The 24723-nt window shown below is 35.5% G+C and overlaps 1 protein-coding gene across 1 annotated transcript; it reads right to left on the reverse strand.

The window, feature by feature from the left end:
* Positions 1-192: 192 nt before the first annotated feature.
* Positions 193-16074, reverse strand: LOC148129148 (vomeronasal type-2 receptor 26-like). The gene is made up of 4 exons (XM_087946157.1): positions 15878-16074; positions 15011-15302; positions 13802-14627; positions 193-1085 (listed from the first exon to the last, which is right to left on the reverse strand). Exons 1-4 carry the CDS (start codon positions 16072-16074, stop codon positions 193-195), a joined length of 2208 nt encoding a protein of 735 aa, XP_087802283.1.
* Between the last annotated feature and the right edge of the window lie 8649 nt (positions 16075-24723).

The following is a 24723-nucleotide window of genomic DNA, read 5'->3' on the forward strand; positions in this document are numbered from 1 at the left end:
AAAGAAGCATGAGCATTGATTTTGAAATGTGCAATCATAGTAAATCTTAATAATCATGAACTTCTTACACAAACCTTTCTTTGACAGAAATAAAAACTTATATGTTCCTATCACTGTTATGTTTCCTATAGATAATAGTATTTCTAGTCATTTTTTCAGCAATTTTTTGAGCCAGAAAAATCACTGGATGCACTAATGTCTCTTTGTGAGTTTCTCCCTCTGGCTGAGGTTAGGCCGGAAAACAATGATGTGGCATTTTGGCAAAAATATGCACCCCAGTAAAGCAGCACTAGAGGCCAAGATGGAGAAGACCTCCACAGCTACCATGGCTTTTCCTTTTGTGCTCAGATAGGCTGGAAAGAAGGAGACACTGCAAAAGGCCAAGATGCTGAAGGTGATGAACTTGGCTTCGTTAAAGCTGTCAGGTAATTTACGGGCAAGGAAAGCCACAATAAAACTGGCAACAGCCAAGATACCCATGTAGCCCAAGACACAGTAGAAGAAGAAAGGTGACCCCTCATTGCATTGAAAAATCATTTCTTGGAGCTCTGAGTGCATGTCCAATTCAGTGAATGGTGGAGATGTTGACAACCAAAGAATATAAATAAATACTTGGAAGAGGGAACAGGAAACTACAATAGAAAAAGCCAATCTTTTTCCAACCCACTTCCTCATCTGAGATCCTGGTTTAGTGACCATGAAAGCCACAATCACAGTGATGGTTTTGGCCAGTACACTAGAAATGGCTACAGAGAAAGTGATGTCAAACATTGATTGTCGGAGAAGGCAGGTCACTTTGCCAGGTTGGCTGAGGAACAACAAAGAGGAGAGAAAGCAAAGCAGAAGAGAGGCAAGGAGGGTGTAGGTGAGGGACCAGTTGTTGGCTATGACAATAGGAGTGTCCCTGTGCTGAATAAATATTCCAAGAACCCAAGATGTCAACAAGAAGAAACAAAGAGCTGCTGAGGCTAAGCCAATCCCCAAGGTTTCTTCAAAAATTAGAAAAATTAGCAGTTTCAAGATACATCCATTCTTTTCTTTATTTGGATAATGATCTTCTGAACATTCAAAACAGTCTTCCATATCTGTAAGGAAAATCAAAGATATTTTTCATCTAAGCAATCCATATTATTGAGGGGTGCTCTGAGCTTGCTTGTTTCCTTGCAGAAAGTTACCCTAGTGATATAGCATCATCAATTCTAGGAAGGAGTGCTGTTTGCTGTCAGTTTATATTCTGGTGTCTTGCCTGTCTGTGTGGGTGGGGAAAGTCTTAGAGGTTTTTTGGCTTGGCTCTTTTTTGATGGCTCTTTGGCAGTTCCTTGACTGCCAAAGTATTGTTTACTTGATTGTTGGTCTGTGTATTAATACCACTCTATAAAGCCTTAGTAAGACCACACCTAGAGTATGCATCCAGTTTTGTTCACCACATTACAAAAAAGGTGTTGAGACTCTAGAAAAAGTACAGAGAGGAACAACCAGGATGATTAGGGGACTTGAGACTAAAACAGTTGAATGGAGAACAGGTACAGGAACTGGGCTTGGCTAGTCTAGTAAAGAGAAGGACCAGGGGAGACATCTTAACAGTCTTTCAATATTTGAGGGCTGCCACAGAGAGGAAGGGGTCAAGCTATTTTCTAAAGCACCTGTAGGCCAGACAAGAATAAGGGATGGAAACTGAACAAGAAGAGATTTAACCTGGAAATAAGGAGAAACTTTCTGACAGTGAGAACAATCAACCAATGGAAGACCTTGCCCTCAGAAGTTGTGGGAGTGCCATCACTTGAGACTTTCAAAAAGAGATTGGACTGCCATCTTTCAGAAATGGTGTAGGGTCTCCTGCTTGGGCTGGGGGTTGGATTAGATGACCTACAAGGTCCCTTCCAACTCTGATTATCTGTTATCTGGTTCATCTATGCTGATCTGGGTGCTCATTACTGGTGGAGAGTTGCTGGAGTCTTTTTGTTGTCTTTGGAGCTTACTGATTGTCTTATTTGCATAGACTACAGATGTTGTTAATGTCTGTATGTCTACTGATGGCTGATTTGTCAGAGTGTCAGGCCTCTATAAATTCCTTGGCATTTTTGGACTTGGCCTGGTCTACTATTGTCACATTTTTCCAATTGAAACTATAGTTGCATCTGTCTATATGTTGTGAAATTAAAGAATTTTCTTCATGACTTCTGATCATCACTTGTTGTTCATGGATGTGCTCTGCCGTCTTCTGCCTGTTTGTCCTACATAGTGGTTCTTGCACTTCTTACATTTATGTTGAGATGACTGGTTTTTTTCTTCTGGAGTTGCTCGGCTTTTTGATTTCCTTAGGATGTTTTGAAGGGCTTTAGTTGGCTTGTATGATTCCATGCAGTTGTATAGTCTGCTGGTGGTTTTTGAGATATTCTTGACGTATGACAATGTAATTCTTTTTAGGGTTTGAGTTGGTTATGCTATACATGGTTGAGTTATCAGAGAGTTTTTAATAAAATTGTGTCGGTATCCATTTTGTTGGAATGTGTTATATAGACGCTCAATTTCCTTAATCTGCTGTTCTGAATTGCTGCAGTGTTTGGGCTCATTTTCATTGGATATCCATACAACTAACAGCAAACAACACATCTTACTGGCATGGATAAGGTTACCTAGTTAAGGAAATAAAACATTTACAAGAAGAGAAACAAGCTCAGAATACCAAGGACTCCTCATTTCAACCCTGAGCTGCAAATATTCTCATTTCTTGGTATTCAATATTATTGAAAATCACCTTATTAATTTTATGCAACCAATTAATTTACTAAAATTTGCTAAGAATTCTTAGCCTACCATTTTGATTTGAAATCTTCCCTTCTGGGCATGGAACACAGTCATAGCAGCAGAACTGATCCCCTCAATCCTTTTCTTCCAGCATCCAGGGAAACAAGGGTCATTGCAACGAGAAAGTGGAGGAATCTGGTGATAAACATAAATGGTTTTGAAATTGGAAATATTTAAAACAGGTTTTTTTCCTTTATGGAGGAAAATTATTATTATTTTTATTTTCCAAAGACTAGATAAAACAATGTAGGAATTTTTTAAAAAGTAGAAATTAGAATGATGTACAAACTTTCCTGCTTGTAGGAAAGGGCAAAAAAATAGTAACACTTTATAACAATCACATGGAAGAGAACACTGAATTTATTAGTTTCATCCACAACTTAAAATGATGTAGAAACCACAATTATGTGGAAAAGGTCCTGTTTGAAGGGCAGGGAGAGTACGCAATTTCACAGACTGACAATTTCATGGAAACATGGCCACTGTTGTGATTTCAAATGGAAATTCAAATCAAATATACAAACATGGCTTTTATAATATCATTTTGTCAATTTAATGAGTTCTTGATCAACAAACAACATTAGGAAAAGAATACTCCACTGTTTCTTTAAAATCCAGGAATCAGATTTTGAAAAAGACTAGATTCAATATAGGATCATAATGGATTAAGGCATGGACAGTTCACTAATTCGATACTTGGTTAAAAAGCTGTATTCCATGCAATCATATCTTCATCAATCCATAATTCCTTTCCTTTTGGAGCCCGTCGATCCATCTTTCCAACTCTAACTCTCTGAAAGGATCTATTAGGAAATGTGATCAAGTTGGTGATGTCGAATCCACCGGTTGTTTCCCCTTTGTCATTCAGGAACACTCTATTCCCAGCTGAATTGTTAAAAGAAATCCCTTGAAGAAATGAATGGAGCTACTTGAAAGGGAATAGAAGAGAGAGAGGGAAGAAAACAACATATTCAAGTTTCATTCACTCATTCTTCCCATTCCAATAACTATGATTAAATATGTACACTTAGAAATTTGATGATCAATATTGCATGGAAATGTACATGTCCACTCTATTATTTATTTGATATTATTTTAAGGAAATATAACAATGAACAGAAGAATGAAAATAAGCTTTTGAATTATGTCACTTTATCCAATTAAGTTTACTAAAATACCTAATTCAAGATAGATCATATCTAGGACTTCGGTTTTGCCAGGCTTCGGAGGCGGCGGGGTTTTGCGATCTCTGCGATCCCCGCCGCGCTAGCCGCTCTTGGTTCCTCCGACCCAGATGGGTCCGGAGGATAAGGTTACCCGTGAGGCAACCGAAGACAGGAGGATCCGGACAAGGGGTTGGGGTGTTCGCAGACCCCTTCCCCACCCGGCATAACCTCCTTTTCTCAAGTCGGTCCAGCGGCGGTCAGCAATGGCCGCCACAAAGAAGCCAGCAACCGGACAAGATCGTGCTGGAGGAAGAAGGAGAAATTTTTGAAGCGAAAGTTTTTGGCTGAACTGGGATTAGAAGATACATTTAATACCCTGAAATCTAAGATTTGGTTTTTTGTTTGAAAGATACTTTGTTTCCAGAAGAGATTGGCAGCGGCGAGTGAAAGTGTTTTCAAGTGAAAGTTTACTCTCCTTCCACATGGAATTAACAAATGAATGCTGAAAATACTACTATTCTATAAAAGGTAAAAATCTAAAGCTTCTTGTTATAAATGGGAAGGGAGAGGACAAAAGGAAAATTTATACTAAGATTTTGTTGAAAGAGATGCCTGGAAGATTTTAGAGATTGGAAGTTACTGTAATAAGAACTTAAAATACAGACTGGTTTTCTTTTTCTCCTTTGCAACTGATTTTAACCCAGGAAGAAGGGAAGAATTTTGTGCTTTGTTTGGATTGTTTGGTGACTTTGGGACTTTGGGATTTGCTTTAAGCTTGGAAATATCTTTGGCTGTTTTAAGAAGAAGAAGAGGAGGATTTACAATGACTTTATCTGCTGATGAACTGAGAGAGGAATATGGCAAAAAAAAAAGAAAGACGATGTGGGAGAAATTTTTGCTTTTTAGAAATGGCGCTTGCTACTTATCAGCAAATACAACAATTGATGGAAGAAGAAGAAGAAGCCATCTTTAATGAACCCATAGAGGTGCTTAAGAAAGGAAGGAGAAAGAAAGGGAAAAAAAAGGATATAAGACTTAAAAAAATATCTAAGAAAGAGAAAAATAAGATGCAAAATCAATATAAGGCTAGAAAGCAAAAGGAAAGAGAAATACAACAGAGGGGAAGTTAAGGGGGTAAAAAGACCAGATGGGATAAGACAGGGAGGAAGAAGGGGGAAAAGGCCACGAGGGTATCAAACAAGATGTGAAAAAGAAATGGTTTTTAGGGATAAAGGGTAATATAATTTTGTTTTAAAAAGGATTCTGCAAGGTACATATGATAGTATTGTAGTATTTGTATTAGAAATAGAAAATTATAATTTTATAAGATTTAAGTAAAACTAAAATATTAAAGGTTTAATAATGGTAGAATTTAAGATTTAATAAAATATTAAAAGGAAGGTCTAAATATTTAGTTTAAATATAGATTTTAATTGACTATTGTGTGGATGTTAGTATGAATATATTATTGTAATACTTGCTTTTGAAATAGATAATTGGAATGTCATGAGATTTAATGTTTAATGACATATTTAATTATTAAGCCACAATCACAGTGATGGTTTGGCCAGTACACTAGAAATGGCTACAGAGAAAGTGATGTCAAACATTGATTGTCGGAGAAGGCAGGTCACTTTGCCAGGTTGGCTGAGAACAACAAAGAGGAGAGAAAGCAAAGCAGAAGAGAGGCAAGGAGGGTGTAGGTGAGGACCAGTTGTTGGCTATGACAATAGGAGTGTCCCTGTGCTGAATAAATATTCCAAGAACCCAAGATGTCAACAAGAAGAAACAAAGAGCTGCTTAAGCCAATCCCCAAGGTTTCTTCAAAAATTAGAAAAATTAGCAGTTTCAAGATACATCCATTCTTTTCTTTATTTGGATAATGATCTTCTGAACATTCAAAACAGTCTTCCATATCTGTAAGGAAAATCAAAGATATTTTTCATCTAAGCAATCCATATTATTGAGGGTGCTCTGAGCTTGCTTGTTTCCTTGCAGAAAGTTACCCTAGTGATATAGCATCATCAATTCTAGGAAGGAGTGCTGTTTGCTGTCAGTTTATATTCTGGTGTCTTGCCTGTCTGTGTGGGTGGGGAAAGTCTTAGAGGTTTTTGGCTTGGCTCTTTTTGATGGCTCTTTGGCAGTTCCTTGACTGCCAAAGTATTGTTTACTTGATTGTTGGTCTGTGTATTAATACCACTCTATAAAGCCTTAGTAAGACCACACCTAGAGTATGCATCCAGTTTTGTTCACCACATTACAAAAAGGTGTTGAGACTCTAGAAAAAGTACAGAGAGGAACAACCAGGATGATTAGGGGACTTGAGACTAAAACAGTTGAATGGAGAACAGGTACAGGAACTGGGCTTTGCTAGTCTAGTAAAGAGAAGGACCAGGGGAGACATCTTAACAGTCTTTCAATATTTGAGGGGCTGCCACAGAGAGGAAGGGGTCAAGCTATTTTCTAAAGCACCTGTAGGCCAGACAAGAATAAGGGATGGAAACTGAACAAGGAGAGATTTAACCTGGAAATAAGGAGAAACTTTCTGACAGTGAGAACAATCAACCAATGGAAGACCTTGCCCTCAGAAGTTGTGGGAGTGCCATCACTTGAGACTTTCAAAAGAGATTGGACTGCCATCTTTCAGAAATGGTGTAGGGTCTCCTGCTTGGGCTGGGGGTTGGATTAGATGACCTACAAGGTCCCTTCCAACTCTGATTATCTGTTATCTGGTTCATCTATGCTGATCTGGGTGCTCATTACTGGTGGAGAGTTGCTGGAGTCTTTTTGTTGTCTTTGGAGCTTACTGATTGTCTTATTTGCATAGACTACAGATGTTGTTAATGTCTGTATGTCTACTGATGGCTGATTTGTCAGAGTGTCAGGCCTCTATAAATTCCTTGGCATTTTTGGACTTGGCCTGGTCTACTATTGTCACATTTTGCCAATTGAAACTATAGTTGCATCTGTCTATATGTTGTGAAATTAAAGAATTTTCTTCATGACTTCTGATCATCACTTGTTGTTCATGGATGTGCTCTGCCGTCTTCTGCCTGTTTGTCCTACATAGTGGTTCTTGCACTTCTTACATTTATGTTGAGATGACTGGTTTTTTTCTTCTGGAGTTGCTCGGCTTTTTGATTTCCTTAGGATGTTTTGAAGGGCTTTAGTTGGCTTGTATGATTCCATGCAGTTGTATAGTCTGCTGGTGGTTTTTGAGATATTCTTGACGTATGACAATGTAATTCTTTTTAGGGTTTGAGTTGGTTATGCTATACATGGTTGAGTTATCAGAGAGTTTTTAATAAAATTGTGTCGGTATCCATTTTGTTGGAATGTGTTATATAGACGCTCAATTTCCTTAATCTGCTGTTCTGAATTGCTGCAGTGTTTGGGCTCATTTTCATTGGATATCCATACAACTAACAGCAAACAACACATCTTACTGGCATGGATAAGGTTACCTAGTTAAGGAAATAAAACATTTACAAGAAGAGAAACAAGCTCAGAATACCAAGGACTCCTCATTTCAACCCTGAGCTGCAAATATTCTCATTTCTTGGTATTCAATATTATTGAAAATCACCTTATTAATTTTATGCAACCAATTAATTTACTAAAATTTGCTAAGAATTCTTAGCCTACCATTTTGATTTGAAATCTTCCCTTCTGGGCATGGAACACAGTCATAGCAGCAGAACTGATCCCCCTCAATCCTTTTCTTCCAGCATCCAGGGAAACAAGGGTCATTGCAACGAGAAAGTGGAGGAATCTGGTGATAAACATAAATGGTTTTGAAATTGGAAATATTTAAAACAGTTTTTTTTTCCTTTATGGATGAAAATTATTATTATTTTTTATTTTCCAAAGACTAGATAAAACAATGTAGGAATTTTTTAAAAAGTAGAAATTAGAATGATGTACAAACTTTCCTGCTTGTAGGAAAGGGCAAAAAAATAATAACACTTTATAACAATCACATGGAAGGGAACACTGAATTTATTAGTTTCATCCACAACTTAAAATGATGTAGAAACCACAATTATGTGGAAAGGTCCTGTTTGAAGGGCAGGGAGAGTACGCAATTTCACAGACTGACAATTTCATGGAAACATGGCCACTGTTGTGATTTCAAATGGAAATTCAAATCAAATATACAAACATGGCTTTTATAATATCATTTTGTCAATTTAATGAGTTCTTGATCAACAAACAACATTAGGAAAAGAATACTCCACTGTTTCTTTAAAATCCAGGAATCAGATTTTGAAAAAGACTAGATTCAATATAGGATCATAATGGATTAAGGCATGGACAGTTCACTAATTCGATACTTGGTTAAAAGCTGTATTCCATGCAATCATATCTTCATCAATCCATAATTCCTTTCCTTTTGGAGCCCGTCGATCCATCTTTCCAACTCTAACTCTCTGAAAGGATCTATTAGGAAATGTGATCAAGTTGGTGATGTCGAATCCACCGGTTGTTTCCCCTTTGTCATTCAGGAACACTCTATTCCCAGCTGAATTGTTAAAAGAAATCCCTTGAAGAAATGAATGGAGCTACTTGAAAGGGAATAGAAGAGAGAGAGGGAAGAAAACAACATATTCAAGTTTCATTCACTCATTCTTCCCATTCCAATAACTATGATTAAATATGTACACTTAGAAATTTGATGATCAATATTGCATGGAAATGTACATGTCCACTCTATTATTTATTTGATATTATTTTAAGGAAATATAACAATGAACAGAAGAATGAAAATAAGCTTTTTGAATTATGTCACTTTATCCAATTAAGTTTACTAAAATACCTAATTCAAGATAGATCATATCTAGGACTTCGGTTTTGCCAGGCTTCGGAGGCGGCGGGGTTTGCGATCTCTGCGATCCCGCCCGCGCTACCGCTCTTGGTTCCTCCGACCCAGATGGGTCCGGAGGATAAGGTTGCCCGTAGAGGCAACCGAAGACAGGAGGATCCGGACAAGGGGTTGGGGTGTTCGCAGACCCCTTCCCCACCCGGCATAACCTCCTTTTCTCAAGTCGGTCCAGCGGCGGTCAGCAATGGCCGCCACAAAGAAGCCAGCAACCGGACAAGATCGTGCTGGAGGAAGAAGGAGAAATTTTTGAAGCGAAAGTTTTTTTGGCTGAACTGGGATTAGAAGATACATTTAATACCCTGAAATCTAAGATTTGGTTTTTTGTTTGAAAGATACTTTGTTTCCAGAAGAGATTGGCAGCGGCGAGTGAAAGTGTTTTCAAGTGAAAGTTTACTCTCCTTCCACATGGAATTAACAAATGAATGCTGAAAATACTACTATTCTATAAAAGGTAAAAATCTAAAGCTTCTTGTTATAAATGGGAAGGGAGAGGACAAAAGGAAAATTTATACTAAGATTTTGTTGAAAGAGATGCCTGGAAGATTTTAGAGATTGGAAGTTACTGTAATAAGAACTTAAAATACAGACTGGTTTTCTTTTTCTCCCTTTGCAACTGATTTTAACCCAGGAAGAAGGGAAGAATTTTGTGCTTTGTTTGGATTGTTTGGTGACTTTGGGACTTTGGGATTTGCTTTAAGCTTGGAAATATCTTTGGCTGTTTTAAGAAGAAGAAGAGGAGGATTTACAATGACTTTATCTGCTGATGAACTGAGAGAGGAATATGGCAAAAAAAAAAGAAAGACGATGTGGGAGAAATTTTTGCTTTTTAGAAATGGCGCTTGCTACTTATCAGCAAATACAACAATTGATGGAAGAAGAAGAAGAAGAAGCCATCTTTAATGAACCCATAGAGGTGCTTAAGAAAGGAAGGAGAAAGAAAGGGAAAAAAAAGGATATAAGACTTAAAAAATATCTAAGAAAGAGAAAAATAAGATGCAAAATCAATATAAGGCTAGAAAGCAAAAGGAAGAGAGAAATACAACAGAGAGGGGAAGTTAAGGGGGTAAAAAGACCAGATGGGATAAGACAGGGAGGAAGAAGGGGGAAAAGGCCACGAGGGTATCAAACAAGATGTGAAAAAGAAATGGTTTTTAGGGATAAAGGGTAATATAATTTTGTTTTAAAAGGATTCTGCAAGGTACATATGATAGTATTGTAGTATTTGTATTAGAAATAGAAAATTATAATTTTATAAGATTTAAGTAAAAACTAAAATATTAAAGGTTTAATAATGGTAGAATTTAAGATTTAATAAAATATTAAAAGGAAGGTCTAAATATTTAGTTTAAATATAGATTTTAATTGACTATTGTGTGGATGTTAGTATGAATATATTATTGTAATACTTGCTTTTGAAATAGATAATTGGAATGTCATGAGATTTAATGTTTAATGACATATTTAATTATGTTATGGATTCACTATTTTCTTTTTGTAAGTAGTATGTACTAAGCAGAATCAGATAGGGAATTTGGAGTTACCTTAAATCTTAATTTAGAGGTGTGATGGAAAGGCATCATACTTTGATTTGTGATTTCAGGAGAAATTCTTTTATTTTACTATGGGGAATGAAATATATAGACAATTGGAAAGCAATGGACAAAGGATAGAAATATAATGATTTAAATTAAGTTAATAAACAAAATAGAATTAAGAAGAGAGGAAAGCGGGGAGAAGTTATAAAGAAATTACAGAATGGTAATTAAGATAGGTAATGGCATATAAGATGAATATGAATTTAATCGAAGTCCATACAAAGAGTGGTAATCCGGGGCCAAGCTACTTTTTTGAAAAAGAAGTTTTACCTTATGTGTTTTGTGTGTCTATGTCTATGTGAGATTTAATAAAACCTTGGAGGAAAGCGGGAGGAGAATAATTGCAAACAAGACAGAGGGAAATATGAATATGATGATTAAATTTAATGAGAAGAAATGAGAGTGTTAAAAGATATTTAAGTAGAAATGGGATATAATAAAATCACACTGTATAAAATATCGTATTATCTGCCTTGTAAAAATTTACAAGGGAAAGAGGTTTAATGTGTACAAGGTTTATGTTTTGTTTGTCTTCAAAAACTAATAAAATTTGTTTTAAAAAAAAGATAGATCATATCTAATATTTACTCATTGGTACAAAGCATTTTGAGAGTCTGAGGTCTGACTAATTTCCAGATTTTAGAATTTGAGACACAAGCTTTCTTTAATAGATAAATGAGAGTTAGAGATTATTGCAAACATAAGGCTGTTTCATGCTATGCATGACACATTGAAAAAGGGCCAGCTATGTCTCTAAATATCTGATAGAGACAGAAAACTCAACTTGTGACTCATGAAAAATTTAATGAGCCACACAGAATGTTCTTGGAGAATTGCTTATTTTTGGAAGTGATAACAAAAAGTAATATGAATTATCATTTTAACTATTATTCTGCAAGCCATTAGGAGATTTCTCAAATAACTCCTATCAACATGCATACCATCATTTTTTTTAAAAGAAATTTTATTAATTTTCAATAAACAAACATACACAAAAAAACCACAAAACATAAAGACATAAAACTTTTTGGAAAGCGGCTTAGTCCCGGGTTACATCTTTTGGTACAGACATAAATCAAGTTCATGCTCACTTTATATACCATTTCATATCTTATTTGCCATTCTATATTTTCTATATGGCTTCTTCCCTCTTTTCACTCTCTTAATTCTATTTTATTTATTTCATCTCAATTTAAATCATTATGCTTATATCTTTTGTCCGTTCTGTTTCAATTATCTATTTTTCTTTTCTCATTAACACAATATTTCTCCTGTAATCACTGATTGAAGTATGATGCCTTTATATCTTTCCCCTAAATATAACACTTAAAATAATATATAATTTTCGTTCTGATTCTGCTTAGCACATTCTAAAGCTACATACTACATTTTAAAATAGAAAAATGATAAGTTTATAATATAATTAAAACAATAATCCATAGCAGATTAAACTCTATCATTAAGTCTTAAGCATTTTACACATTGCCTTTAATATTTTATAGTATTCCAGTTTTCTAACATTGTTTCAAATACAAGTAGAACAATACAGTCTTATGTACTTTTGCAGAATCTCTTTTTTAATTATGATTTTACCCATTATCTCTGAAAAAATCCTGTTTCTTTACACCTTGTTTCAAGCCTTTATAACTTCTTTTCCCTTTTTCCCTTCCTCTCTTCTCCGATCTAGCCTTTTTACCCCCCCCATCTCTTGATCTCCACCCTCTTAATCTCCACTCTCTTCTGTATTTCTCTTTTCTGTTGCTTCCTGACATTGTATCAATTTTTCACCTTATTTTTCTCTTTTTTGGTTGTTTTTTTTAAGTCTTAAATTCTCCATTCTCTTCCCCCTCTTTCCCTTTTCTTCCCCAACTAAAGATGTTTGTTCATTAAAGGTGGCTTCTTCTTCTTCATCCCAGCTTTCTTGTTCATGTAATTTCTGATAGGTAGAAATCGCCATTTCTAAAAAATGAAAAACAGTTCCAGAAGAGCCCTTCCCTTCTTGTTCTTCTTCTTTTAGATTTTTAAATTCCATTTTCAATTCTTCAACAGATAATGCCATTGTGAAAAATTTTAAACAACCCAAAAGTTTTTAGTCTTTCAAATAATAATTTCCAAATGTCCCAAAGTCACCAAGCAATCCAAATAGACACAAACTGTTTCATTTAGCACTTTCTTCTTTTTAAACTTTCTCTTCATGGGGTACAGTTCAAATGTAAAGTTCCAAAGTATATCTTTTAGAAGTCTTATTACAGTTCAACTCTGATCTTATAATCTCCAAGCAGCCTCCTCCAGCAAAGTCTTAATATTAATTCTGTACCTCTCCCTTCCCACTTATAGCAAGAATTTTTTTTTTTAATTCCAATGTTCAGAAATCTTTAATGTTCCCTTGGCTTTAATTTTCAAATTTAATTACCTTGATGGCAAAATGGGTTTCCGATTTCCATCTGCTATTTCCGTAGCAGAGTGAGAAAAAAAACCTTTCCCTTTTAACTTTCTTCCGCCGCTTTTTACAATCTTCTTTGGGAACAATGTATCTTTAATGAAGTCAAGTTTCCAGGGTATTTAGATGTTATTTGTTATCCCGGTTCAGCCAAAAACTTTCACTTTCTCAGCTTCCTCCTGCACATTCTTGTCTGGTTTTCCAAGGCTTCGGCGGCAGCAGGAATCCGCGATCGTGTGTGGTTCCTGCTGCGCTCGTCACTGGAGTGCCCCCGATCCAGCCGGATTTGGGGGTTAATAGTCACCCCATAGAGGTGACTGAAGATAGGGGAGACCTAGCAGGGGTCCGGGGGAATCGGAAACCCCCTCCTCAGCTGGCTTTACTCCCTTTTCCAAAAGCGGTGGAGCGGCGGTCAGCAAAGGCCGCCACAAAGAAGCTTTCATCCATGCATACCATCATTTTTATAGTTGCTTCTCAATAATCTGAATAGCAGAATAACCAAAGGACTGAATAACAACAGAAATTGGGGGGGGATTTTTTGGTATCTATTTTATACAAAACAATATAACACAGTTGGAAGAGACTTTGGAGGTTTTCTAGTAAAACAGCAGGCTCAAGGAGAAGAACATACAACATTTCAAGCAAATGGCTGTTCAATCTCTTTATAAATATTCCCTATTATGAAGCACCCAGAACTTCTAAAGGCAAATTTTTCCACTGATTAATTGTTATCACTGTAAACAAATTATCCTATTTCTATGTTTTTCACATAGTAGATTACACATGCAAAATATATTAACATTTTTCAGAATGGGTTCAAAAGATAATTCTACTTCAAGCTGCTCATTGAAAGTCCAATGCAAAGGGAATACCTGCCAAGACTGCAGCTGTGGAAGATCAGGGTTTTTACCCATCATAGTTTTCCTCCTATTGAACATCAATATGTGTAGAGACTGCAAAGCATGAGCCACAGCATAAACAGCATTGTAGACACTGTAGCTTTGGGCAGTCATTTCCATTTCAAACACAGGTGCAGGAAGATCCTCCAACTTCATCTCCTCAGTGCATTTCTTACTATGCCTTCCTTGAAATTCTGGCTTTGGAAATAAACAATCAAAGGACTGTTCCCAAACATCTTGTTGAAACCCATCTCTATAGTCTGAAACAGGATTTATGGCCTGAAGAAATTCCCTGAAACCTACAACTGCTCTGGAATGAACAGTGAAGGAAATAGCCCTATGGTGCATCTTGAGATCTGAAGTGATTTGAATGCCTGATAATATAAAGTCAATCTTTGCAGTCATGATCCACCCCTTTCTTAATAATTCACTTTTCTTGTTTTCAGGGTCTACCAGAAATGTTGTAAATCTTAGCCACATAATTGTCCAGGATTCTCCATAGGCCAGAAATACATTGGATTTTCTATACAACATATTAATAGAAATTATTGTGAATTTTTGATAAAATTCTAGGAAATCTTCCAAGTGGATTTTTTGATCAAGTCTTTCTGTAAATGATGAACATATTCCATTCTCAGAAAGTAAGGGCTCAATTTTCTGTAAGAATTTGTCTCCATTGTTGTTATCAACAGAAAATATGCCAATCCACGTCCACCTGAAATGACGAAGCAATTGGATAATCCCAATGTATTGATGGTCCTCTTTGGGAACCATGAAATAAAGTGAAGAGAACTTACTGGTCTGAAATTCCTCTTGGGCTAATGAGCCGTATGTCAGCTAAAAGAAAGTCCAGTAGTATCCTTTAGAGTCTTTAGATTAAATTTAATTTTCCTATCTTGTTTTCATACAAAATATATCCAAGGGAGATTTCCCCCCAGCATTCTTTAAAGTATATAGAAACAATTTTTTGGAAATATTTCAAACATAGATACTAGATCAATTGTTTTAATAGAAGCAATTCAAATCTTCCCTCAGGAATGGAATGTCTCCTGATACTCACTTCCTGTAACTGGCATTGTAACTTCAGAAAAGAATACCAAGCAGGAGACCTTAAGCCATGCACAACATCTTAATATCTAAACCTAATTGTTGATGCCTATTCATTATTCCATAACAACAATAAGATTAAGAATTTTCTTCTCAACCCCTTCAGAACTTACTTGTGGAATCTTGAAAAATCCTGTAATTTCAGCTATATAAAATGATGTGACAAAATCCAGTGCCCCAATGATAGCCATGAGATTCTTCTGGATATCACATTTGTAGTTAGGGACAAATTCCTGGGATTTGAAAAGGAGGTCCAGAATGGTGCGATAGGTCATACTTGGGTTGTAGTAACTGTCATAGATGTGGAACCCAAGAGTGACATTGGGTAAGATCTGGGAGTCCTCATTGATCTCCTTCACAGCAAAAGCCAAAGCAAGGATGTGCTGGTAGAACTTAACTATTAGACTGCAAATGATTTAAATACCACAGTTGAAAAAGGAAATTGATCATTCTCAATAGGTGACATAATTTCTGTATGAATATCAAGCATTTCTTTCTCTGATGAAAGGAGGAAACTAATAGATTTTCTAAAATGGTGAATAATTTGAACTATTTCCAATTTTTCTTTTTCTATGGTATTTGCATAATTTGCAACAAATAACTGCTACAAGAAATAAAAATAGTTCATTTCTTCATGATACAAAATTTATTTTCTAATGTTTTTTCACCAAATACAATATGAACAATTCTAGAATGTATCAGTCATTTATTTTATGTGTTTTTATAAGATTAGTGATACATATTTTTTTTAAAAAAATATTATAAATGTTGTTCAAAAGATGTTTTGCACTAAAGTTACATACATTATATGACAAACCTTACCATAAGGTAAATAAAATTATTTATGCTTCCATAACTAGAAACATTTGTAGGACAGAGAGAGTTAGAGTAGATATAAAACCTACATTTATGCTAAAATCCTTTTACTCTCATAAGCAATTTTGGGAAAACTAATTAAGATTAGAAAAAGAAAACCTTACTTTGGTACATCATAAGATGTTATACTAGGATATTCCTTTAAATTTATTTCAAAAAGGTTGTAAATTATGCGGGATGCCATCCCAACAATGATGAGGTCTCCAGGTTGATACCACTCATGTGGAACAAGGAATGCATCACTTGCAGGGCAGCTCAGAGTCACTATTTTCTTCACCAGAAAAATCAGGAGGAGAAACATCTTCACTTTTTAAAATGTATCCTATTTTAGAGGAAATATTGTATTATTCCAATTGTTATCCAGTGATTAATTCAAGGTTTATATCTGAGTGTGCAGTAGTCGGACAATCCACTATTGGGTATTTGGAAATCCACGAGACTGAAAATTTATTTCTTTAATGGCATCAGGGTTTGAACAGATATTCTGCCAGTGGAGAATACAGGCAGGGAACACATTGCCATGACTCTGACACACAACCATCATTATCCTTGTGTCAATCCCTTGGGGTTCAAGATACATTGATTGTTGTTGAATTGAAATAGTCTTCTCTGCAGTCTTGAAGGTTTTTACCTAGTGGAGAAAATATGGTGATTCCTGTAGGAGATGATTACTTTGTTTTTGGTAGAGAATAAGTGGCCAATGTTTTTAAATTACTAAAAAAAATGCACAGAGGGGAATTTCCAATACAAAATACACAGGTTATTTGAAGATCTATCTCTTCCTGATAAGATCCATGGGATCCAGTAGAGCAGGGAGGCAGGGAATCTTGTGGGTATTCTCCCTTAATTAAGGACATCTGGTGGAACCCAGAGGAAATGTCCCTTGACACCACTGTAGCATCCCTGGACACTGTACAAACTAGATTGGCAAACCTTTGAAAAAAAAAGAAACAGCACTAAAATACGAACATCAAACATCTACAAACCATATCTCTACTCAACAACTGCAATCAAAACCCAATCCACAAAAAACAACAAATCCTACAAATGTTGATATCCCCATCCCGATCAAAGAAGCTGTTGCGCATAAACGGAAGTGACCAAATGCCATCTTATTTGGTCTAGAGGCCAATGACAATGATGACATCTCTAACGTTCGAAACATCATCAGAGAAAATCAAGCATCAACCATCTCCCTGAAGAAATACTTGATATTTCCCATGTCAGTCCTGAGCTTAAAAACAAAGATGGCTTGATGATCCCACGCCTCTGCAGGATTGTTTGCAAAAACAAAACAAGCAAACACAAATTCATTTTCTCAATAAATTCACTCACAAGGAGCAACAACAACCATAAGAACCTTCGTTCTCACCCTGATCTAACCTTACAGCAACATGTACGATCCCAAGAGCTACATTCTGAGCTCAAAAGATTACATGAATTAGGTAATACAAATCTATACATTGATTACCGTGCTGACAGTATCAAAAGCAAGAGCCACAACCCACGTCACAATATCCATTACTCAAACATCCAACATTAGGGATGCAGGCACCTTACTTCCTCCAGACACACTACTTCATATCTTAAATGCAAACTACTTAATGCAAGAAGCCTCGCAAATAAAATGCATGAATTCCTCATCCTTCTAAGCTCAGCCACATTTGACATTATATTTGTCTGTGAGACATGGTTAAATACATCTTTCTCAGACTCCATTACCACTACAAGAGAATATCAAGTCTTTCAGTCAGATTGTGAAATCTGTAGAGGATTTCGTTGCTATATTCTATAAAAAAGTTGCTATATTCTATAAATAATCTCTAAATCTAAAAAAGATCCAAATTATACGAGAGCTTGCTCTTTCCGAGACCATCGTCTGTGAACTGACCTTAAACACCTCAATCCGCTTCTTACTTTGCTATCATGCCCCTGACTGTGATATAATTCATGCAAACAAGCTAATTTCACTACTGACATGAGCTGCCTCCTGCCCACACTCTCTTATTTTTCTTGGTGACCTCAACTTACCTCTTATAAATTGGACACTAAATGAATGTACACCTGAATCCATTCATACAACCCTGTACAATGCCGTGACCACACTAGGGGTGGGACAACTAGTTACCAACAATACTAGACTTAACATAACTACCTCGATATCATCTTCTGCAACAGTTTGAATTCAATTTATGGAATTCAAATTAAACAACCCTTTTCCAACATGACCACAGCATGATTGAGTTTTGTCTCAACATATGTCCTCACAAAAATCATCAAAATGACAGAATCCCCAATTATAACTTCAAAAAGGCAACTATGATCTTATAGACAATGATCTTTCATCTCTTGATTGGCAAATTCTATTCACTGGATGCAATACTGTTGAAGACCATTACAACATATTTTTACTTGAAGTCAAAAGAGTCAATAAACTACATGTACCAATAACAGCTCCCAAAACCAGAAAAAAAATTACTCATAAAAATAAGGAAGCTCCAATCCAAAAAGAAATCCCTTTGGCGGAAAAACAAATCTGGTCATGTTGCCAACTTCAAAAGCTGATACAAAAATTTATGCCACCAGATAAAGACTGAATGCACCAATTATCCCACTAAACAAGAGGAAAACCTTCTATGCACCAATTCCACCCGCTCTTTCTACAATTTTGCAAACAACAAACTAAAACACTCAAGGTCCATCCCACCCTAAAAGAACCAAATGGTCAAGACTGCAATGATGACACCATTAAAGCCAACCTCTTTAACACATTCTTTGGCTCAGTATTTGTAAAAGCAATGGATCATACCCAATATTTCCTAGTCAAACCACAGACAACTACAATGATCTAATATATATCGATTTTACAGAAGACAATGTTGAAAAAGCACTACACAATTTAAAACCATCTTTATCTATTGGACTGGACGGAATTTGTGCCTACTTCTTAAAAAAGCTATCCATTGCCATAGCTGAACCTCTAAGCATAAACTTTGAAAAATCTTTCAGGACTAGCTGCTTGCCAAATCTATGGTCACTAGCCACAGTCATTCCCATTTTCAAAAAGGGAGACCCCAGCCTAGTTGAAAAATTACAGACCAATCTCTTTATGCTGCATCACCTGTAAAGTCATGGAATCAAATATTAACCAATCCATCATCCTCCACTTAGAGACAAACAACCTACTCTCTAACAAACAATTTGGTTTCAGAAAAAAAACTATCCTGTAATTTGCAACTCTTACACTGTAAAAACACATGGACTACACAACTTGATCAGGGCAAAGCAATTGATGCAATTTACATAGACTTCTGTAAAGCCTTTGATTCAGTGGTGCATGACAAACTACTCCTAAAACTAAAATCTTATGGTATCTCTGGATAGCTGCATAACTGGATAGAAGCATTCCTGTCAAAGAGAGAACAAATGGTCAAAATTGGGAGCATCCTATCAAATCCAGTAACTGTCAACCGTGGTGTCCCTCAAGGCAGCATTCTAGGACCAACTATCTTCATACTCTACATAAATGACCTCCGTGATCATATTAAGAGCAACTGTGTTCTTTTTGCTGATGATGTAAAGCTATTCAACACCACTGAAAATACTGCTACCCTTCAAAAAGACCTAGATTATGTGTCAGAATGGTCAAACAAATGGCAACTTCAAATCTCAACAAATAAATGCTCTGTCTTACATATTGGCAAAAAAAAAAAATCAGAAAATAAAATACAAGCTGAATAGTCAAGACCTTGTTGATAACACAAACTTTGTCAAGGAACTTGGAGTACTCATCTCAAGCAATCTAAGTACTAGAGCCCACTGTAACTATATAGCCAAAAAGGCATTAAGAGTTGTTAACCTAATCCTACATAGCTTTTTCTCTGGTAATATTACACTACTAACTAGAGCATACAAAACATTTGCTACACCAATACTTGAATACAGTTCATCAGTCTGGAACCCACATTACGTATCTGATATTTACACAGTTGAGAAAGTCCAGAAATATTTCACAAGAAGTTTTCCACTCCTCTACTCATTGCAAAATACCTTATGCCACAAGACTTGAAATTCTAGACCTAGAAAATCTAGAACTATGCCGCCTTTGGTCCAAGCTAAGTATAGTATTTAAAATCATACATTGCAATGTCCTACCTGTCAATGAATACTTCAGCTTCAACCATAACAGTACAAGAGCACACAATAGATACAAACTAAAGATAAACTGCACCAAACTTGATTGCAGGAAATACGACTTCAGCAACAGAGTGGTCAATGTCTGGAATACTCTACCTGACTCTATGGTTTCCTCCCCAAACCCCAAAAACTTTAACCTTAAACTGTCTACTGTTGACCTCACCCCTTTCCTAAGAGGTCTGTAGGGGGCATGCATAAGTGCACCAACGTGCCTACCGTCCCTGTCCTATTGTCTCTTTTTTCTTGTTTGTATCCATTTCATGTGTTTATTACCATGTTTATATTTATACCTGTTGTCTAATAATTGTTTGACAAAATAAATAAATAAAAATAAAATAAAAAACATAGACAAACGCAAACATATAACATCAAATAAAATCACTTTTCCATTATACAGTGTGTCAGTTGGTACATATCTCTTGTGCACAATATTAATAATCTTTCCCTCCTAAATTTAAATTAAGATTTGTATTGTGTAGATCAACTATTCATATCATTACATTCCTATCAAACCGTTGTTAAACTTTGATTGTAAATTCATATCATCTTTTTGAGCAAATCTCAGCTTTTACAATAATATCATTCATTTCACAATAATCAAATATAACATATCATAACAATATATCATCTTTACTATTATATTATATCTATATTATACTATATTTCATTTTTCTATTTTCTTTTCTAGCCATTGATAAAATAAATCCCATATTTTATAATATTTTTTTTATTCTTGCTCTCTAATTGCCCATGTGTAGTTTTCTATAAAATTCTTCTTGCTTATCATTGGGAGCATATTTTCCGACTAAAAGTATCTTTAAGTTATTATCAATTATTTCCACCATTAATATTCTTCCCTCTTCATCTGCAAACATTAATTCAGCTTTAATTGTATTCTTAATATATAATGCAACTCCTCTTTTTTGTTGTTGTGCCAATGAGGTAAATAGATTCCCAATTTTGGGATGTTTTAGTACTTGAACATGTTGTTTTTTAATATGAACTTCTTGCAAGCAGATTATATCTCATTTTAATTTTTCTAATTTATGAAATGTTTTCTTCCTTTTGATAGCCAAATTCAATCCATTTATATTTTTTGTAATCAGTTTCTTTTCTTCCATAACTTATACTTTATATGTAGGTTTTATTGCTCTGGTGGATCTTTTCTCTCTTGCTTCTTTATATTCCATTTTTCCACCTACTGTTCCTTCTTCACATTCTTTTTCATCTAGTATTTCCTTGTCTCTTGCATCAACCACCTCCTCTTGGATTTTAACTATTTCCGCTTCTTGTATTTTCTCATCTTCTTTTCTTCTGAAATATTCTCCATAGAACAATTCTGCTTTTTCTATTGAATCCAATCTGTGTCTTTGCTCTTGCCAAGTAAATATAAGGCATCCTGGAATAAACCATCGGTAAATCACTCCCTTCTTAATTAGATTTTTTGTCAAAAATTGGTATTCTCTTCTCATCTCTCTCACTTTTCTTGGTGCTTGTTTTAGGACCATAATCTCCTTGCCTTTGTATTTCAATGGCACATCTCTTGTGCTTTGCAATATTTGCATTTTAATTGCTTTATTAGTAAATCTTACATGGATTGGTAGTTTATTTCTCATAGCATATCTTTTAAAAATTCAGAACACTTCATCTATTCCATCCATCATTTTCTCTTTGCATATCTTCAAGGCACCTGCCAGAATTTCTATCATTATTTCAGAAAGATTTTCTTCTTTTTCTTCCTCAATATTATGAAATCTGAGATAGAAATCTGCCCTATCCATCTCCCAGCCGAACATTCTATTTCCTTTATCATGTTCAACACCTGTCAATCTACTGTCAATTTCACCATTTTTTTTATCTCTCTGGTCATCTTTTTCTTCTATCTTTTGAAACATTTCCTCATACTTCATCATCATTTGTTGTGTATTTTCTACTTTCTCATCTGTCTTCTCTGTTCTGTCTTCTATTCTTTGTATTGCTTGCATTATCATTTGTAGTGTGACCTCCTTCTCTTTTTCCTTCTCTCTCTCCTTTTCTTGCTGCAACATTGTGTGTAGTGACTGCTGACCACTAAGTGGGGAGGAAGAGGTAGGGATCAATGAGCTTGTGGTAGTTGTCTTCCTCATTTCAAATTAGTTATAAATCCAATCAGTAAAAATCAGCTTGCAATACCTGAACTATCTTCAGGCTCTTCTAAACCTCAATCCAATTGAAAAAAAAAAAAAAAAGGATCAAAAGTTCGAAGTTAAAATCAATAACAAAAATTAAAAACTAAAAAGATAAAAATTAAAAAGAACTCAATTCCAGAGAAGCTCACAAAAAACAAGAGAAAGAATAAAACAATATTTAAAAATATAAAAGTAATCCACCAGTAGTATTAATAAGGGAATAAAAAAGCAAAAGAGAATAAAAGGAAAAAAGAAAAAAAAATCTATATTCTGACAATAAAACCACAATCAGATGGAAAAGTAAGAAAAAGAAAAAAAAAAAACAGAAGGATCAGGCCAGGCAAGACTACCAGCCAAAAATATGTTGCAGCTTAAAGTTTTATCAAAAAGCAAATCACTGCCACCATACAATGTCCATGGCACACTATCAAAGTTTCAACAAATATAATCCAAGGTCACCAAAATATTTTTTCTTTCAACTTCAATCTCCAGCCATTGAGATTTTACAAGAGGAATACCTGCATAAACAAATCTTCAGTGATCAACTCTCTATCTTCTCTAAGTATAAACAGCCCTGCTGGAAAAATTCTCACAGTCTATTCATCTAAATAGTGTTCTTTAAGACCTCTAGTTGGCAGTGTTACTTTGTTTTCACTCCCTCTTTACAATGTAACAAGGTTGGAAAAGAGAAAAAACAGTTTCAATATAAAAAGTTCTCCTTAAAAAAGAGAAAAAAGAAAAATTAACAAAACACAAAGAAAAATCCAGTTTCTCCCTTTAAAATAAATGTTAAAAATTATCTTCCATTAATTTTTAAACAGAAAGCCCAGTCCAGTTTAAAAAATCCCTTTTTTTGAAGTAGTACAATAAACAATTAAAAACCTAATTAATTTGACAGAAGGCTCATTTTTGCCTTTGTTTCCTCTTCTGCCTTCAATTGTCTTACTTTTGCCTTTTAGGTTGCTCTCTTGTCAGAAAAAAAAAAATCTCAACCAAGCCAACACACTTTCTTTCCTTCTCTTTCTTCCGTTCCAGAGCTGTCCCAACATTTCAGCATCTTCAATGGCCACTTTCCCCAACAGCAAAATTGGAGAGCTTTTCCTTCATCAACCAGGGATTTTGAGATATCCCTAGGATTGGCAGGATGCAGTCTCCTTGCTCACCATCTCTTCTGGATTGTTTAAGATCCAAATGGACCATCCAGCTGCTGGGATATCGGCATCAGTCCTGGGGCCCTGAAATCCTTTTTCCTACCGTCGTGACGTCAGCTCCACCCTCTGTTCTAACCTTTTTTGAATCTGTTGCCAATATTTCCTTGCGTGATCTCCAAGGTCCCTCTCACACTTACTGTTTTTAAGGTAGGTTTCACCTAATCTGTTTTTGTACTTTTGGGTTTTTTTTCTCTGGGTGTAAAAATTCTCCATATTAAATTTCATTTTGTTGGATAGGGCCTATTGTTCAAGTCTGCCAAGATCTTTTTGGATTCTGAACTTGTTTTCTGGGGTTTTGGCTATTCCTGCCAGCTTACTGTCATCTGCAAATCTGATGAGTTCCCCTTCTATTCCCTCATCTAAGACATTTATGATGATATTGAAGAGTACTGGGACTAAGAAAGAACCTTGTGGTACCCTAGTGCTTACTACACTCCACATCATTCTTTGTCAAAGAATGAAATAAGATTGGTTTGGCATGATCTGTTTTTAACAAACCCGTGCTGGCTACTAGTTGATGGGTTTTTATTTTTTTCAGAGAAAGTAATTGGGTGATCATATACATTCTCTTAAACAAATAAGTAAAACTTAACCTTTTCTGAATCTGTTGCCAATATTTCCTTGCGTGATCTCCAAGGTCCATCTTACAGTTCCGGTTTCTAAGCTAGGTTTCACTTAATATGTAGTTGTACTTTTGGGATTTTTTTGTCTCTGGGTGTAAAATTTCTCCAAATTAAATTTCATTTTGTTGGATAGGGCCTATTGTTCAAGTCTGCCAAGATTTTTTGGATTTTGGACTTGTTTTCTGGAGTGTTCGCTAGCTGTTCCTGCCAGCTTAGTGTCATCTGCAAATTTGATGAGTTCCCCTTCTATTCCCTCATCTAAGTCATTTATGATGATATTGAAGAGTACTGTACCCCAGTGCTTACTACTCTCCATATCATTCTTTGTCAAAGAATGAAATAAGTTTGGTTTGGCATGATCTGTTTTTAACAAACCCATGCTGGCTACTATTTATAATTTTATTATAACTAGTATTTTATTAACTTTTATTAACTTATTTTATTTTCTGAATTTTCTGTATTGTTTCCAGTTATTGTGAGGTGCAATTCATTCCTTTTCAGTAGCCCTTCATCTTGGCAATGCAGACCATGGTCTACGAAGCCAAAGTTCTGTTGACGACACTAGTTTTAAGCCAGTGGTTCATTTTTAAAATCCATTGCTCTCTCATTGGATGCTGGCCTTTTGTTGGAAGTATAGATGAAAATACCACTTGTACTCCTAATTCTTTAACATTCTTCCCTAGCTGTTTGTAATCTCTTATTATAATCTTGAGATTCATGGTTGTGTCATTGGACCCCACGTGTAGGAGAA

This window comes from Notechis scutatus, chromosome Z, assembly GCF_049901735.1.
Source record: "Notechis scutatus isolate UNSWTSFEM ecotype Mainland chromosome Z, rNotScu1.2, whole genome shotgun sequence".
Classification (NCBI taxonomy): domain Eukaryota; kingdom Metazoa; phylum Chordata; class Lepidosauria; order Squamata; family Elapidae; genus Notechis; species Notechis scutatus.

What these genes read in the sequence shown, in the direction of transcription:
- LOC148129148 (XM_087946157.1), bottom strand. Translation starts at nt 16,074, where the DNA reads ATGTTTCTCCTCCTGATTTTTCTGGTGAAGAAAATAGTGACTCTGAGC. An exon ending in ACATCTTATGATGTACCAAA is followed by an intron (nt 15,303 to 15,877) that starts GTAAGGTTTTCT and finishes AATCATTTGCAG; the next exon opens with TCTAATAGTTAAGTTCTACC. An exon ending in GATTTTTCAAGATTCCACAA is followed by an intron (nt 14,628 to 15,010) that starts GTAAGTTCTGAA and finishes ACTTTCTTTTAG; the next exon opens with CTGACATACGGCTCATTAGC.